The sequence below is a fragment of the Podarcis bocagei genome (assembly GCF_964188305.1).
Source record: "Podarcis bocagei genome assembly, chromosome: 17".
Taxonomy (NCBI): domain Eukaryota; kingdom Metazoa; phylum Chordata; class Lepidosauria; order Squamata; family Lacertidae; genus Podarcis; species Podarcis bocagei.
In genome coordinates this window covers 5,613,430-5,629,064 of record NC_138143.1, presented here as the reverse complement: position 1 = coordinate 5,629,064, position 15,635 = coordinate 5,613,430, and the positions used below count along the sequence as shown (strand labels likewise).

At 42.5% G+C, this 15,635-nt stretch overlaps 1 protein-coding gene across 5 annotated transcripts in view; it reads left to right on the top strand.

Moving 5' to 3' along the window:
* The window catches only part of PFKFB1 (6-phosphofructo-2-kinase/fructose-2,6-biphosphatase 1), a 31,481-nt gene that overhangs the window by 4,178 nt on the left and 11,668 nt on the right, over positions 1 to 15,635 (top strand). For 2 of the 5 annotated variants that reach the window (XM_081175754.1, XM_081175751.1), the window contains exons 1-4: positions 10,314 to 10,462; positions 11,008 to 11,133; positions 11,257 to 11,353; positions 13,650 to 13,716. In XM_081175754.1, the coding sequence (XP_081031880.1) occupies positions 10,372 to 10,462; positions 11,008 to 11,133; positions 11,257 to 11,353; positions 13,650 to 13,716 (381 nt within the window). In that variant the 5' untranslated portion in view covers positions 10,314 to 10,371. Of the gene's footprint in view, positions 1 to 5,568; positions 5,779 to 10,312; positions 10,463 to 11,007; positions 11,134 to 11,256; positions 11,354 to 13,649; positions 13,717 to 15,635 lie in introns of those variants that run through there. The other 3 variants (XM_081175752.1, XM_081175755.1, XM_081175753.1) reach the window with 3 other exon arrangements.

Below are 15,635 nucleotides of genomic sequence, written 5' to 3'. Positions count from 1 at the left end.
AGTTTGCTCCAGTCTATTTTGGAAGGAGAAGTTAACCTAATGTTTCTGCTGCAAAAGCCTAGTTGAGCACAACTGCTCTCTCAAGCTAAAATGCAGTGTATGTATTTCATTAAGCGTATGCCTATAAAAGTATGGTGTTCATTCTAAGAAAAAATATTTGAGTCCAGTTTTAACTTCGATTTGATTGGACAGAAGAGTTATTGTAAAGCTCCTGATATCAGTCTCTATAAGACTTCATGGCCTCTTTTGTTAGAAAATGCCCCCCCTCCCCCTTGTTTTTTCACTCTGCCTCTTTCAGTTGTTTTCTCCCTTCTTACTTCTGTGCTAGGTAAATTTACTCCCGAGTAAGCTTCCTTTAAAGGAAACTGCAAAGGGGGGAGGGGGCAACACTTGTGTATTCCCTTAAAAAAAAAAATAAAAAAAAATCCAAATCTAGGGCTGCTTTAACTGCGCTTTATAAGAGATCCTCTCAGGCGTATAGATGTTTCCTTTCCCAGCTGTAAATCTGTACTTAAATGTGTATGCCTCTTTGGTAGTACAAATCTTGCTGTGAAATCTTGCTGTGAACCCTATATTTTGGAGGGTTGGACTAGATGACCCCAGGGTCCCTTTCAACTCTCCCAATTTGTGGCTGTGTGGAAGACCATGTGTCTACAAGCATTGGAGGGTAATTCTTAAATTCTGGTGTGGTAATGGAGTTGAAATTCAGCCTAGCTTTGCTCTTTAGTTTTAAAAGGTGAGAGGTGAAGCCCAACTGGTAATATCAAGCATTTGAGTGATTACAGTGTTTATCATTTTGTCTATTATTAAAAAAAAAAAAAAATCAAACTTAAAAGTCTATTAAAGTTTAAGCACATAAAACTTCATATAGTCAAGTAGAATTTGCTTTGACCAAATGGTAAGGCTGAAATGGCTGAGAATGTTAAAAAAAATCAAAAAAAAAAATCCTATGAATTCTAACTCTGGCCATTTTTACTCATAAATAAGAGAGCGGTTGATTGTTCCGCGAATGGCCAGAAGGATATTAGCCCTTTCCTGTACATAAAGGAAGCAGTCTTTTGCTTGGGCTGAAATTGCTAGCTTTGGTGAATACTTAAATTGCTGAGTTTCTCTTTTTTTGTTTAAAATCAAACCCTGTTTTCAAAATCTACTCCTTACCCTTCCTTTCCCTTATTCATATGGTAAGTTAGCCAAAGGATGCAACATTTTCAATAGTATAAAAGGTTTGCTGAGACATGAACTCTGCACATGCACAGAGGCTAGATCAGCTAAAGAAAAGAGAGAGAGGAAGGGGGGAACTGTAAGGGGGGAGAGGAGGTTTCTTCCAAAAAAAAAAAAAGAAAAGAAAACTTGCTTGGAACCATTGAGGGAAATCACCCTTAATCTGTCTTTGCTCCAGGGGCTACTTAAGACAAAAGGCTAAAAAAAACAAAACAAAACAAAACAAAACAACAACTAGCCCATCAAAAGTCAAGAGCTTTCCAAGTTCCAAATCTTAACATGCCAAATTCTTTTCACAGGTAAATATCAAAGCATTCCCCCCTCAATGGGAATTTTAGGAACAGCATTTCCTGACAAGCTTCTCACATGAAATAATTTTCCCTTTTAACAGGATATGTGAACCCCGGTAACAAAGTGTTTGTCCCTTTTTCCTCCCACAGCAACTTTCTTTCTGTTCTGTGAAACAAGTCTGAATCCCTGCTATATTAGTAACTTCCATCTCTTTGTGGCTTTGACACTTTTTTTTTAAAGTTACAAATAATCTGTTTTCATTTATTTAATCTGTCTCTCCATGATGTCTATGAAGTTAATCGAAGCACAACCAAACATTGTTTGTGGAATGGTATTTGTTTACCTTTTTGCCTGAGCATTTCTTATTAATTCTGTCATTTTGGCTAGTGCAAGGTACCTGCACAACTTTAAATTGCCATTCATTTTCTTGGTATTACTCATTTCCCAGTATTAACATTACAGTTGATGTTGTCACATCAAGAAACACTATTTTATTTTCATTTGGGATGTTAGAATGCCAAAACAGATTACTTCAGGTTACTTATTAATTGTGTGTTTTAGCATTTATTTATTTGGTTCCTCATAGGTCATTTTGTGTGTGTGTGTTTTACTTTGGGGACATGTTCATCACATGTTGAAAGTCAGTTTCATGAAGTTCTTTTATCAAATAGCACATGGTGAATTTAAAGTTTTCCCCCCATGGTTTTCCCATTTTTTTCAGTCTAGTAGTAATCTGCGTGGTTTTGATAATATATTTAATAATAATTCTTTTCTAAATCTGATGTCTTTGTGTCAAGTTTGTTTTCATCTGACTGGTAATCTAATTTTTTGCTTTCTTTTGTATTTTTTAACCTTTGTATTTTTTACAGTTCTCTTTCTCTCCAAAGTGAAGGAAAGCAAACGAACTTGGCAGATAATAATAGTAGTTATAGGAAAATGTGATAATAATATTGGAATGAATGAAACGCTTAATTCGCTAAGATTTTTATTATTTGCAGCTTCCAACAGAAACCGAAGGACATCCTTTTTGCCTTTTGCCCCCTCCCTTTTCTAACTGTCTTTAAGCCCCAAAACCTTGCCCCTTACAGGATATCACTTCTACAGATGTGCAATGATGAAAAGCAGCAACAACCCAACCCCTTCGCCATCACAAGACCTGCAACACCAGAGTTTTCAAGTGCCCACAGCTATCTCTTTCAAAGGATATAGACTGCCAGGGGAGTGGGCCTGACAAAGGGGGTGGAGTTGACTTGCAAGGACATCTTTTCACTTGAACCTCAAGCCTCTGTGCTCCAGGATTCAAAAGATACATGCGTAAAAGATCACAATTGTGTCAAGATATGCAACTGATATTTAATTAGTTTGTTTTGTATTAAGTGTTATTATGTAGGAATGTTGAAATGTGTCTGACAGTGTGTTATTTCCACAAGGGGGGTATTTTTGTGTGTAATTTTTATGTTTAATGTCTTATTGCTTACACACCAATGGAGAATTCTCATGCATTTTATACTTTCTAATAGCTCACACTATTGTGTAGTCCAATGTTTAGCTCAATTTATAACCACATTTCATTGTTCCACCTGGCACTCTGCCAACCTTCCCTATCCATTTTAAAATGTGCTAAAACTTGCTTTACCAAGGAGAAGCTTCTAAGAAACATGAAGGTGGATATGCTTTGGTTTAGCAGGAATGATCCCTTATAGACTTAAATTGACTTATTTGGACAACTGCCCTTGTTAAGAATGGTTTTCTTTTAACAGATTGGTTTGAAGACTTGAGAACCATGGGGCAAGATAAATTCAAATTGGTCTCAGTTTGAATTGGGCAAGTGTATCCAGGCTGCAATTAGCTTTTTGGTCCTTTAAGTGCAAGTGAGCAACTTCTCATGAGCCCAAGACCACAGCCTATAATAAAATCCCATAGCTAAAGGCCAAGGCGAAGACCTCTCCCTCACGAGATGCCCAAACCTGTGCCAGCTATGGTGAATGCCAGGCGACATGGTTAAATGAAATCCCTGAGGGGATTCAACAGACAGGATGTGTTGCTGTAGCACTGTCGGTGTGAGACCACAAAACAGCTAGCTTGACACCTGAGAACACAAAAATGGCGGGGGGGAAGCAAACTGCACTTTTCAGTCATTAGTGGACCTTCCTGCCTAAATGTAAAGCATAGATCACTATTGAGAAAATATTTCTTCCAAGGTGCTAGAATACCACAAGTAACTGAGCAACAAATTATTAATTTACGTGATATCCTATGTCTAACTATGTGCACTGTTACACCATTATATTTCTATGCAAATATCCTTAAAGTAGCATGATACCCAAGTCCCTTTCAGGTTCACATGGACACACACATCTGGGACGGAGAATACCAGGTTATTTTTTACCACCTTAAATTGTGCGGAGAAAAGGATTGCAAAGTAGCCACCTTTGCAATCTTATCTCCGAAGGGGGGAACTGTAGCAGGAACCCCCCCACCCCAATCATTCTGTTTGTACAAACTTCACACACACTCACACTCACACACTACATACGCCACATTTCTCTTATGAATTCATAGAAAATCAACCATACATCGGATTTGCACTGTTCCATTTTTATTTTAATATCAAAGGGGGGTGCTTGGTTTCTGGTCAGCCATAATCCCTTCACCATCCCAGCACATCCACAGGAGCCCTGCCCAGTTGCTATGTCAACCCTGATAATCCCAGACAGAAGACAATCAAAAATCACAAAGAACAGTGGATTCACCACAGGCTGAAACAAAGGACAATGATCAGATTTTCCCTCTGGGGGCAGGAAACTGCAAACTCCCCATTGTCACCTGGAAAGTACTCATGGGGAGGGGGAAAGGAGGAACCAGCCGGGTGACAGGACACTCAGGTTACCACCACAACTCCTCCCTCAACCCCTCCTTTCTGTAATGTATGCATGATGTCAACCCCTTCTGTAACGTATGCATGATGTCAACCCCTCCTTTCTGTAATGTATGCATGATGTTTCTGGGGGTGGGCTTGACCTAGAGGAGGGGAATTTCAAAAGTTTTTATAAGGTCTTGCAGCCCATTGTTCTGGGTCTTTCCTCTCTCTTGCTAGTGAGGGAAACACCCTGTTGCAACAGATCAATAAAGGCCAAGCCTACAGGCTGCTGTTTTGCTCCAAGTTATCCTGGTTGGTGTCTTTACTTTTTGTCCAAGAGAGCCCTCAGATTTTTCCGTTAACACCTTTTCCACAACAAAATGGTGCTTATTCCTGAGTAAAAGTGCTTAGCATGAGGACTGTAGAAGCAAACTTTCATTTTGTTGGATAGTTTTGATGGGACTATGATATACCTGAGTTTTAAAATGAGACACTGCACATGATCCATGTTTTCTCTCTCTGTGTGTGTTTTTTTTAATCAGGGTTGGCAACTTTGTTTTGGACTGAATTGGATGGGGGCAGCAATACTTGGGGAAGGAAGCGTTAAAAGTTGTCCCCCTTGCTGCTTCCCTGATCAAAATCACCCAACTTCCCCAAGCTGCCATAAATTTTCCTTGGGTAAAAAGGCAGTTACAATACATACCTATATTTCCTCTCTAGTCGGGCTAATTTCTGTTTCAAGGCGGCTGGGTGGGAATTCCAGCTGGGAAAAATGCTTAGATCCCTTCTATATACTTCCCAACACCCCTACCCCCAGCTACTTTAGGATTATAAAACAGTAACAATCCAAATCAATAGATTCAATCAACTGTAGTTTGGCCCTGACACTCAGTTCTGAAATAAATAACATCTGGCAGCCCTAACAACAGGCACTAGGCTCTTATCGAAATCCAGACATTCCCCAGATATGGAGGAGGCTGCATCTTTGTCCTGATGAAAGATCCCTGATTGCCTAAGCTACATAAAACGGCTGCAATTATTTTAATCAACTCTCAGTCCTAAAAGATTGCCTGCAGCACACACACCCCTGCTTTTCTCTGAGCCAGGCCATGGTCTTGTCTCATACTCCCAAGCCTTGTCTCCTCCTCCTCCGCCTTCCTCCAGCTGCAGGGATAATATTAGTGCTGACCTTTCCGTCAAGGCCACATGGCTTCTTGTGGAAAGACTCCCCGGATTGTTTTGCCTCTGGCTGAGCAGCTGCTATGAATGACACCCCAGCAGCACGAAACTTGACCCCGAGGGAAATCCTCCTTGCTGTAGTGACCCGGCAGATCCCCCAATGCCACGGCTCCTAGAAGATAAGGGAGACCGATCAGCAATGGAGGAAAAACCTGCCAAAATCCCAGGTAGGGCATGTCCCAGTCGGCAGTCAGGATGACAGATGACAGTTCTAAGAAGACGTTGGGTGGGTGTCTAAGCAGTTGAAGAACAGCCAGGGTGTCCTCTAACTGTCCATTCCCTAGGGGCTCAAGCATGGCAAACCTACGGATATTTCTAGTGTGGGAAAATGGGGAGTCCTTAACCCTGGTGGGAGTTGTCCAGTGCCTTGGGAAACTGCCTGGTTCCCTTCCCTTTCTCTTCTGTCCTTGCTGTTAACCCTCATCAAAGCCCACAGTGTTTATCCTTGAGTTGCATAAGGCATATTGTATTTCCTGGCCTAGCACACATGCAAGCTACAGCAGGCTGAAGAGAGTTGTCTGCACATCTTGCTGAAATGCTGCCCAAGCGCGGGCTATAAGCCTGCAGAGAATTTGCTAAGCTGCGTGAAGCAATGCGTAACCTGTGTTGAAATGGGCATGCTCAAAATGATCATCCCCGTGTGGAACACAGGAGTCCAATAAACTCTGGATGTTGTGTTGTCAATGTATTTATCTGAATGCACAGCCTGCTTCATCCCCCAAGGAGCTTGTGCTCACTCTGGTGAAAGTCTGCTTTCGCTTTGCCCATTTTTACTTTTGCCATGTGGCCATCTAGTGGAAAATAGTCTGTGAGAATCGGCAGCTTGTTGTTAGCGATTTAGGGTACACAATCCCCTGGGATAGTATTCTTGCAGAAGCCCTGGTTGTATCCACACCATACAGTTAAAGAACTCTTACATTACTTTAACAGTTGTGGGGAATTCTGGGAACCGTAGTCAGTAGAATGTGCTGGGAATTGTATGGTGTCAATATGACCATCAGTGGACTGCGGTCTCTGTTCCTGATGGGTCTCCTCTGTAACTTTTTGCCCATGTTCCTTTCCTTCCCTGCCAATGGTGGGATTAAGTAAGATTTAATCTATGCATTGAAAACTTGAATAATTTCAGATGACGTTCTTAATGAAGTCAGAAGCAAACAACAACAAAACATAATGCATTATTTAAGGTTAAACACTGGGCTGTTTTACTGGGGGTTTTACTTTCTTTTTTGGAGGAGTGTTCATGTTTTGCAAAATGTCAGCTGTGTTAATTATTTATAAGATCTTGCTGCACTTTGATCTCATGTCAGCTCTTCTAGAAGTCATCTTGTTTATCTCTCATTGTCCCTGGGAAATGTTAGCGAAACAATATACACTTGATGAAGCCAATTAGAGCAAAAAAGCAAACAATGGTAGATAAGCTTATTCTTTGTAGCTTGGGTCCAGGTGCCCTGTATCCACTGAGGGCCCTTGGAAATCTACAGCTGAGCTTTTTAAAATAAAAATACCCTTTCCCATACATTATAGCTTTTAGTTGATGCCCACCCAGGTGCTTAGCAAGTTTGGAACTCTCAACAGAATCTCCCCCCCCCCCCATCTTATGAGATTATGGCTGCTTCTAGTTGTTTCTCAAGAGGTACCATTTGGAAACCACTTCTTAGAATTCTCTACAACAACCTTGCTCAATCTTGGGTAGATGTTGCTGGACTTAACACTCCCATCATCCCTGACTGCTGTCCCTGCTGGCTATGGGTGATGGGAGTTGTAGTCCAACAACATCTGGGAACCCAAGGTTGAGAAAGGCTCTTCTACAGTGCCACCTAGTGTAAGCCTCCAGCTCCAGTACGTACCCCTGCCGTTCAATAAACCAGCAAGGTGTCCACAGTAAACCTCACCAGGAATTGAAAACTTTCCACTTTGCCCCAGAATCTGGCACTTTGGCATGGGTCCATGGCATACGCCTTCCTGGGTTGAGCATACAAGCTGACTCTGACGCTGGTTCCAGTACTGATTCAAGGTCATCCATTCTCCCCACCTTCAGTGAACTTAAGCCCTGCACTTTAAAAAGCCAGAAAACAAGTTAGTTGGTGCTGTCTTGCTGTTAGCATGGTCAGGTTTGTCCTTTAAGAGGAATTGGATGTGGTGGGGTCTTTGGAAATCTGCATGGTTGTGATCGCACCAACAGGCAACACAGAATTGATTCCACCACTTGTGCACAAGCCCGAAGTTCTCTGCTTTTATAATAATAATAATAAACCTTTATTGCATTAGCATACAGTCATAGCAAAATAAGACAAAAATACTAGAGACAAGCAAGCAAACAAAATTCAAAGCGATATTACTGGCGTAATGACATTTAAATTACCCTAAGACAATAATGTAAAGATTTAGTTGCCAGCGCCAAGAATCTAAAGTGCGGATGTACAATTCTAACGAGCAATACATTTTCCATAATATCCTAACAAGACTAAAGGATGTCGAGAGACAAAATATTATGGCAGCTGTAAACAAAATTTGCTCCCCCATATTCTATGATTTAAATATCTTAGATAGCAGAGCCAATTACATCACTAAATTAATAATCCCAGCCCAACGTAGGGCTTTTATGCTGGCCCGGTTGAATGTTTTTCCCTCAGCATTTGTCTGGGGAAGATATCAAAACATCCCTAGAAACAAGAGATTCTGCAGATGCTCTATGAATGTCCCGGACACTGTAGAGCATATTCTCTTCCATTGCCCATTGTACGGTACGCTCCGTCAACGCGTGCTGTCCCCCCTTTTGGGTGGTCTGGAACCCCAGCAAGGTGAATGTGTGGGATTCTGCCTATCCGACGTTGACCAAAGGGTAACGGCGGGGGTAGCTGAGTTTTTGGTAGCAGCCCTCCAAGGAGCAGGTTAACAAGGAAAACCACTGATTCTATATGTATATATATATATATGTATGTAGCCAACTGCTGCCTTTTTATATATATCTCAAGGCTTTTACATGTTATTCTCTCTTTTATGGTTTTTATTTGCATAATGCCTAATAAAGGTTTGATTTCAGAAAGTGCGGATGTATATAAAACATAAAATGGCCCCAAAATAGGCTCGGCACATTGGGTTGAAAAAGTAATAAAAGAATTAAAACAGGTCCAGGTCTAGGACTCACTACCCAGTCAGAGTAGCCCTGAGTTTCAGAGCCTGCACTATAAAGATTGCTTTTATTTACTTATTTATTTAGAAAAACAAGCCTCTAATCCAAGGTTTGTCAAACTTGGGTCTCCAGCTGATGTTGGACTACAACTCCCATCATCCCTGACCACTGGTCCTTCTAACTATGAATGATGGAAGTTGTAGTCCAACAACAGCTGGAGACCCAAGTTTGACAAACACTGCTGTAGTCTATACAGCTGTAAAGGAAAATAGCTTGGCAGGTTTTCCTCAAAACATAGGAAACTGATAAAGATTTCATTTACTGGACAGGGAGGCTGGGATTTAATGTAATGACCACTATTCATAGTCCTCTGTTTCTTGTTTCTTCATGTTTCATAATTTGTCATTTAAACAGAATTTTAATTCAAAATTTACAAGAGAAAACTGCCACTAAATTATGCAAACTTGCACATTTTTAAAAGTTATTCTATTTGTGGGAATTCTGGGAGGAATTCAAGGTAGCACTATGGGAATTGTTCCTTCAGCGCAAGTATTTCAACTTGCCAGACAGAACCAGCCCCATTCCCCTTCTTGGGCTGCTCTGGGGGTTCTCCCAGCCCCCACAGAACCACTTTTGGGGGCATAGGAAGAGAAGAGGGGGAAACCCTGTTATGTTAGCAGAAGTCCTTGCATAAGATTCTATTAGCAGGACCCCCTAGTTCAGACTTCCTCAAACTCGGTCCTCCAGATGTTTTGAGACTACAGTTCCCATCATCCCTGACCACTGGTCCTGCTAACTAGGGATCATGGGAGTTGTAGGTCAGAAACATTTGGAGGGCCGAGGTTGAGGAAGCCTCTCCTAGTTGCATAGTGCCCTGGATCCAACCCTAAGGGCAAAATTCCATAGTGGTATTAGCTAACCACTCTGGCGCTGTGGGTTAAACCACAGAGCCTAGGACTTGCCAATCAGAAGGTCGGTGGTTCAAATCCCCGCGACGGGGTGAGCTCCTGTTGCTCGGTCCCTGCTCCTGCCAACCTAGCAGTTTGAAAGCACGTCAAAGTGCAAGTAGATAAATAGGTACCACTCTGGCGGGAAGGTAAACGGTGTTTCCGTGCGCTGCTCCGGTTCGCCAGAGTCATGCTGGCCACAGCTGTATGTATCCCTTGGCCAATAAAGCGAGATGAGCACCGCAACCCCCGAGTCGGCCACGATTGGACGTAATGGTTAGGGGTCCCTTTACCTTTACCTGTAAAATTGAAATTGGGATATGGGGTCTCTGACCTTGGGAGGTGTTCAGAAGAACAGAATGGATCAGGAAGGCAGGGGAAAGGCATTGTTGGGGGGCGGGGAGGCAGGGGGTTTCCATTTCTAGATGGCACCCGCTCCCTTGACTAGCAAATGTTAAGAACAGCAAGGAACTTTCTCCCCAATAGTAAAGTGAGCTTGGTCGGACGTAATCTCCAAGTTATCTGTAGTGTACACAGCGGTGGGAGTTCAATGGCCAAACTGTCCTACACTGAACCTATTTCGCTTGCATACACAAACACACACATGACAATCAGTAATCTGGAGCCTCCGGCAAGAGCCAGACAGTCCAGTTTTGGAGAACAAGTAGGCGATCAGCAGGATGTCTGGAGCGTTTGGCGAGCTCACTCAGACGCCTTTGCAGAAAGTATGGATTCCCCGCACCAGCAAACGCCTGCAACAACGCAGGGGATGTGAGTTGGGCTCTGTTCTGCTCCGATGTGGGTTCTTTCTCCCTGAAGAAGGCCAGGGTCTATTTTATTCAGCACCAGGCCGGAGGAATTAGCTTGATCGAAGAACAGCCTTTTAACTTGAGGGAAATGTAGATGGGGCAATATTTGTATTTAACGAACAGGCTGACCTTAGCCCAACTTCTGGTAAAGAAGAAACCCTGGCTGTGTACACACCACACCTTTAAAGCACATGACTTGAATCATGGGAACTGTAGTTTGCTAAAGGTGCTGAGAATTGTAGCTCTGTGCAGGACGAACTATTGTTCCCAAGATTCTTTGGAGAAAACAACTGCCTATGGCATAAGGCTTCCCTTGTCTTTTTTTGCTCAAAGGTCGCTGGTGGTTCTAGGAATGCTAGAATTCAGGGACTATAACTACAGTAGTGTAGAAAAAGATGCAAAAGTTTAAGGTAGGGTACTGAAGCTTTGGCAGCTCCCGAGGTTTTGCGGGCGCTCTCTGGCTTCATCACATAGCACATCAGTTCCTCTTTCTGCCTTTCTCTACAGCCTCCGTGCCACAGTTCACCAATTCACCAACCATGGTGATCATGGTGGGTTTGCCCGCTCGAGGAAAAACCTACATCTCCAAAAAACTCACCCGCTACCTCAACTGGATCGGGACCCCCACTAAAGGTAATGGTGGGGAAGGGGTTTGTTCAGGGTGGGTGGAAGCTTAGATCAGAGGGGGAAGCCACACTGCTGGGGCAAGGGTAATCCTTGAAGAGACCCAGCCCATCCTGGTCTTCATCTCCCCAGTGTTCAACGTTGGGCAGTATCGCCGTGAAGCCGTCCAGACCTACAAGAATTACGAGTTTTTCAGACCAGACAACGAAGAGGCCATGCAAATCCGGAGGTGAGGAATTCTCCCATCTACAGGTGAAACTTGGAAAATTAGAATATCATGGAAAAGTTCATTTATTTCAGTAATTCAACTTAAAAGGTGAAACTAATATATGAGATAGACTCATGACATGCAAAGCAAGATATGTCAAGCCTTTATTTGTTATAATTGTGATGATCATGGCGTACAGCTGATGAAAACCCCAAATTAACAATCTCAGAAAATTAGAATATTAAATGAAATCAGCAAAACAAGGACTGCAAATAGAGCAATATTGGACCTCTGAGAAGTAGAAGCATGCATATGTACTCAGTACTTGGTTTGGGCCCCTTTTGCATCAATTACTGCCTCAATGCGGTGTGGCATGAAGGCTATCAGCCTGTGGCACTGCTGAGGTGTTATGGAAGACCAGGATGCTTCAATAGCAGCCATCAGCTCTTCTGCATTGCTCGGTCTCCTGTCTAGGAAGGAAGCACGAAGTGCTCCAAAATCTCCTGGTAGACGGCTGTGTTGACCCTGGAAGCACAGTGGACCAACACCAGCTGATGACAAGAGATTTTGGAGCACTTCATGCTCCTTCCGCAGACAAGCTTTATGGGGATGCTGACTTCATTTTCCAGCAGGACTTTGGCACCTGGTTCAATGCCCATGGGATTACTGCAGGGCCACAGACTCCCCACCCTTCATGTAGTGGCCAGGGTGCTGTATGTAGCAGATCACCACAGCTCAGACTCCACAGGATCCCAGAGCTTACATTTGCCTTTCAACCTGGCCAGCAAGGCTTCTCGCTGCTGCCAGGTTACAAGCTTGAAGCATTTCAGTGTCAAACGCCAGCAACAGACTTTGGTGTTTTTGGTTTTTTTTAATACCCTCACATTCCTAGATAATCCTTTCAAACAGTGTTTTTCAATGTCAGAGAGAAACATGCCCAACTTCCTCCCATAACCTTGAAGCTGTTGCCCGAAGCTATGCTGCAGATGTGAGTAACAAGAATCAACAAAAGAATAGTCAAGATTAAAATAAAAATAAAAAATTCCACAAGGCTAGGCTGAAGATAAGACTCAGCGTCAAATCTCCAGGAGAAATAAAAGCAAGGAGGAAGCAAGGACCACCTGAGCCAGTTCAGAGCCCCCACTGGAGGGCTGAGTACAGGACAGCCTCCCCCTACCAGGGCTTATCTAGCCATCTTTCACTACAATTCCCATCGGCCCCAAACATGCATTCAGTTGTATAAATGTAAATAATGGCAGAGAGCTAGTGGAATGGAATGGCTAAGTTGCAACTTCTTACACAGGAAGTCCCTCCATATCGAGGTTTCGCTTTCACTGTGAACACGCTAGGTCAGAGGTGAGGAACGTGTGGCCCTCCTGATGTTTGTACTCCAACTCCCATCAGCTCCAGCCAACATGGTCAGGCATGATGGGTGTTGTAGTCCAGTTACCGTATTTTTCCGTGTATAAGACTAGGTTTTTCCCCTAAAAAATAATGTCAAAAATTAGGAGGCGCCTTATACACATATACATCTTCCCCCCATTTTCTTAAATCTGAGTCCCCCAAAATAGGAGGTGTCGTACTAACCATCCCAGGGCGCTCAACCACTGCCACAATGTCCTTTCTTCTATCAGATCAAAATGAGCAGATAACAGCAAAGGTTGCTAGGTTCATAGGCAATCAGAATAAGGGCCACTAAGTGACGGCTGATTCAGGACTTTAAATTGTGCTCTTATATCAAATTGTCATTTCTGCATACACAGTGGTACCTTGGGATGTGAACGGAATCTGTTCCGGAGCCCCGTTTGCATCCCAAACAGAACATAAGATGCGATAGCGCGGGTACATGGGTTGCGTTTCGCTGCTTCCACGCATGCGCGTGATGTCATTTTGAGCACCTGCGCATGCGCGAGCAGTGAAACGCGGAAGTAACGTGCTCCGTTACTTCCAGGTCGCCATGGACCGCAACCCAAAAGCGCTCAGCCTGAAGCGTATTTATCCCAAGGTATGACTGTACTGTAATGTTTTACTGTTGCTATGGCCATTGGCTAATGCGAATAAAGTATTATCTTATCTTATAAATGGGGGTGTCTTATAGACGAAAAAATACGATACATTTGGAGGACCATGGGTTCCCCAGCTCTGCACTTGAGCAGGCCACCCTTTGCTGCCCATAATACTGACTCACCTTGCAAGGGTGTCGTGAGGACTGTGAAGTGCTTTGAATGCTCTGAAGCGCCGTATAAAAACGAAAGGTTTGGTTATTATTGCACAACCCTGGAGGTGGGTTTTCACTTCTCCTCATATTCGCCAACAGACAGTGTGCATTAGCCGCTCTTCGGGACGTCCAAACCTATCTGAGTGTGGAAGAGGGACAAGTTGCGGTAAGGAGGCAAAAGCCCGTATCCCTCTGAAGAGTTCCTTAGATTGCACCCTTGTTCCAGGATGTTTTGGTAGATGTTATTCATAAGGACCAGGCGGGATTTCTGCCAGGCCGGCAGATGAGAGACAACATAAGACACATTGTGGATATGTTAGAATTCTTATCAATTAGGTTTAATAAAAAAGTTATAATGATGTTTATCGACGCCGAAAAGGCGTTTGATAATGTGATATGGAATTTTATGTTGAGAAATTTAGAGCATATGGATGTAGGCAGCGACTTTTATAACGGGGTGAAAGCAATATATACGGACCAGAAGGCTAAACTGATTGTAAATGGCACAATAACGGAAGAGATTAAGATAAAGAAGGGTACAAGGCAAGGATGCCCACTCTCTCCGTTACTATTCATAACGGTGTTAGAAATACTCCTAAATTCTATAAGGAAAAATGAAAATATAAAGGGCGTGACTTTAGGTCAGAACGTATACAAAACCAAAGCCTTTGCCGACGATTTAGTGGTGATGACGGAAGATCCATTAATATCAACAGGAGAGATAATGAGAGAAATAGAAGCATTTGGAAAGGTGGCTGGATTTAAATTAAATAAGACAAAAACAAAAATGATATATAAGAATGTGGACCCCAAAACAATAGAAACAATTCAACAGCAATGGCAGATAGGAACGGTAAAGAAAGTCAAATATCTTGGCATTTGGATAACATCTAAGAATATGGACCTTTATAAAAATAACTATGAGCCGGTATGGAGGGAAATAAGGAAAGACTTTGAGAAATGGGGACGACTAAAATTATCACTATGGGGAAGAATAAACATGATAAAGATGAACGTTTTACCAAGACTGATGTTTCTATTTCAGTCTATACCTATAATAAAAGGGAGTAAGACCTTAAAAGAATGGCAGAGGGTAGTCTCGAGGTTCATATGGCAGGGTAAAAAACCCAGAATCCAATTCAAGCTACTTACAGATGTAAAAGAAAGGGGGGGGTTTGCGCTGCCAGATCTTAGGCTATACTACGAGGCGACATGTTTAAGTTGGCTAAAAGACTGGGTCAACTTGGAAGATACGGAGTTACTAGATCTAGAGGGTTTCGATAACCACTTCGGCTGGCATGCCTACCTGTGGAAGAATAAAACGAAAGTACATAGGGGATTTAGCAATCATATCTTTAGAGGACCGATAATAGAAGTGTGGGAAAGATACAAAAATATATTGGAACCGAAAACACCTCACTGGCTTGCACCACTCGAAATAATAAATAGAAAAATTATCAATATGGGAGGAAATTGGGCAACATACAACCAACTAGTAATTAAAGTGGAGGGGAAATGGAGAATCAAACCCTACGAGACGATTAGAGAATATGTGTATGATTGGTTTAGTCATCAACAGATCAACCAGATGCTTAGTAGAGACATTAAAGAAAGAGGGTATGCAGATAGAGACTCAAAATTCCAGACGGAAATAATAAACAACAAGGTGAAAAACATATCCAAAGCATACAGGATATTGTTAGACTGGAATCTGGGAGATGAGGAGGTGAAATCAGTGATGATTCGTTGGGCAATAGACGTAGGCCACAGTATACAATATGAGGATTGGGAAAAATTATGGAAAGACGGATTGAATTTCACAGCGTGTACGGCGTTAAAAGAAAATGTTATGAAGATGTTTTATAGGTGGCATCTGACACCTGTAAAACTCTCAAAAATGTACAAGGTGAACAACAAGTGTTGGAGATGTAAAGATGTAGAGGGCACTTTCTACCATATGTGGTGGGAGTGCGGAAAGGTAAAGCAATTCTGGGAAAAGGTATATACGGAACTGAAAAAGATATTAAAGTACACGTTTATAAAAAAATCAGAAATTTTCCTATTAGGAATATTACAACGAGAGAT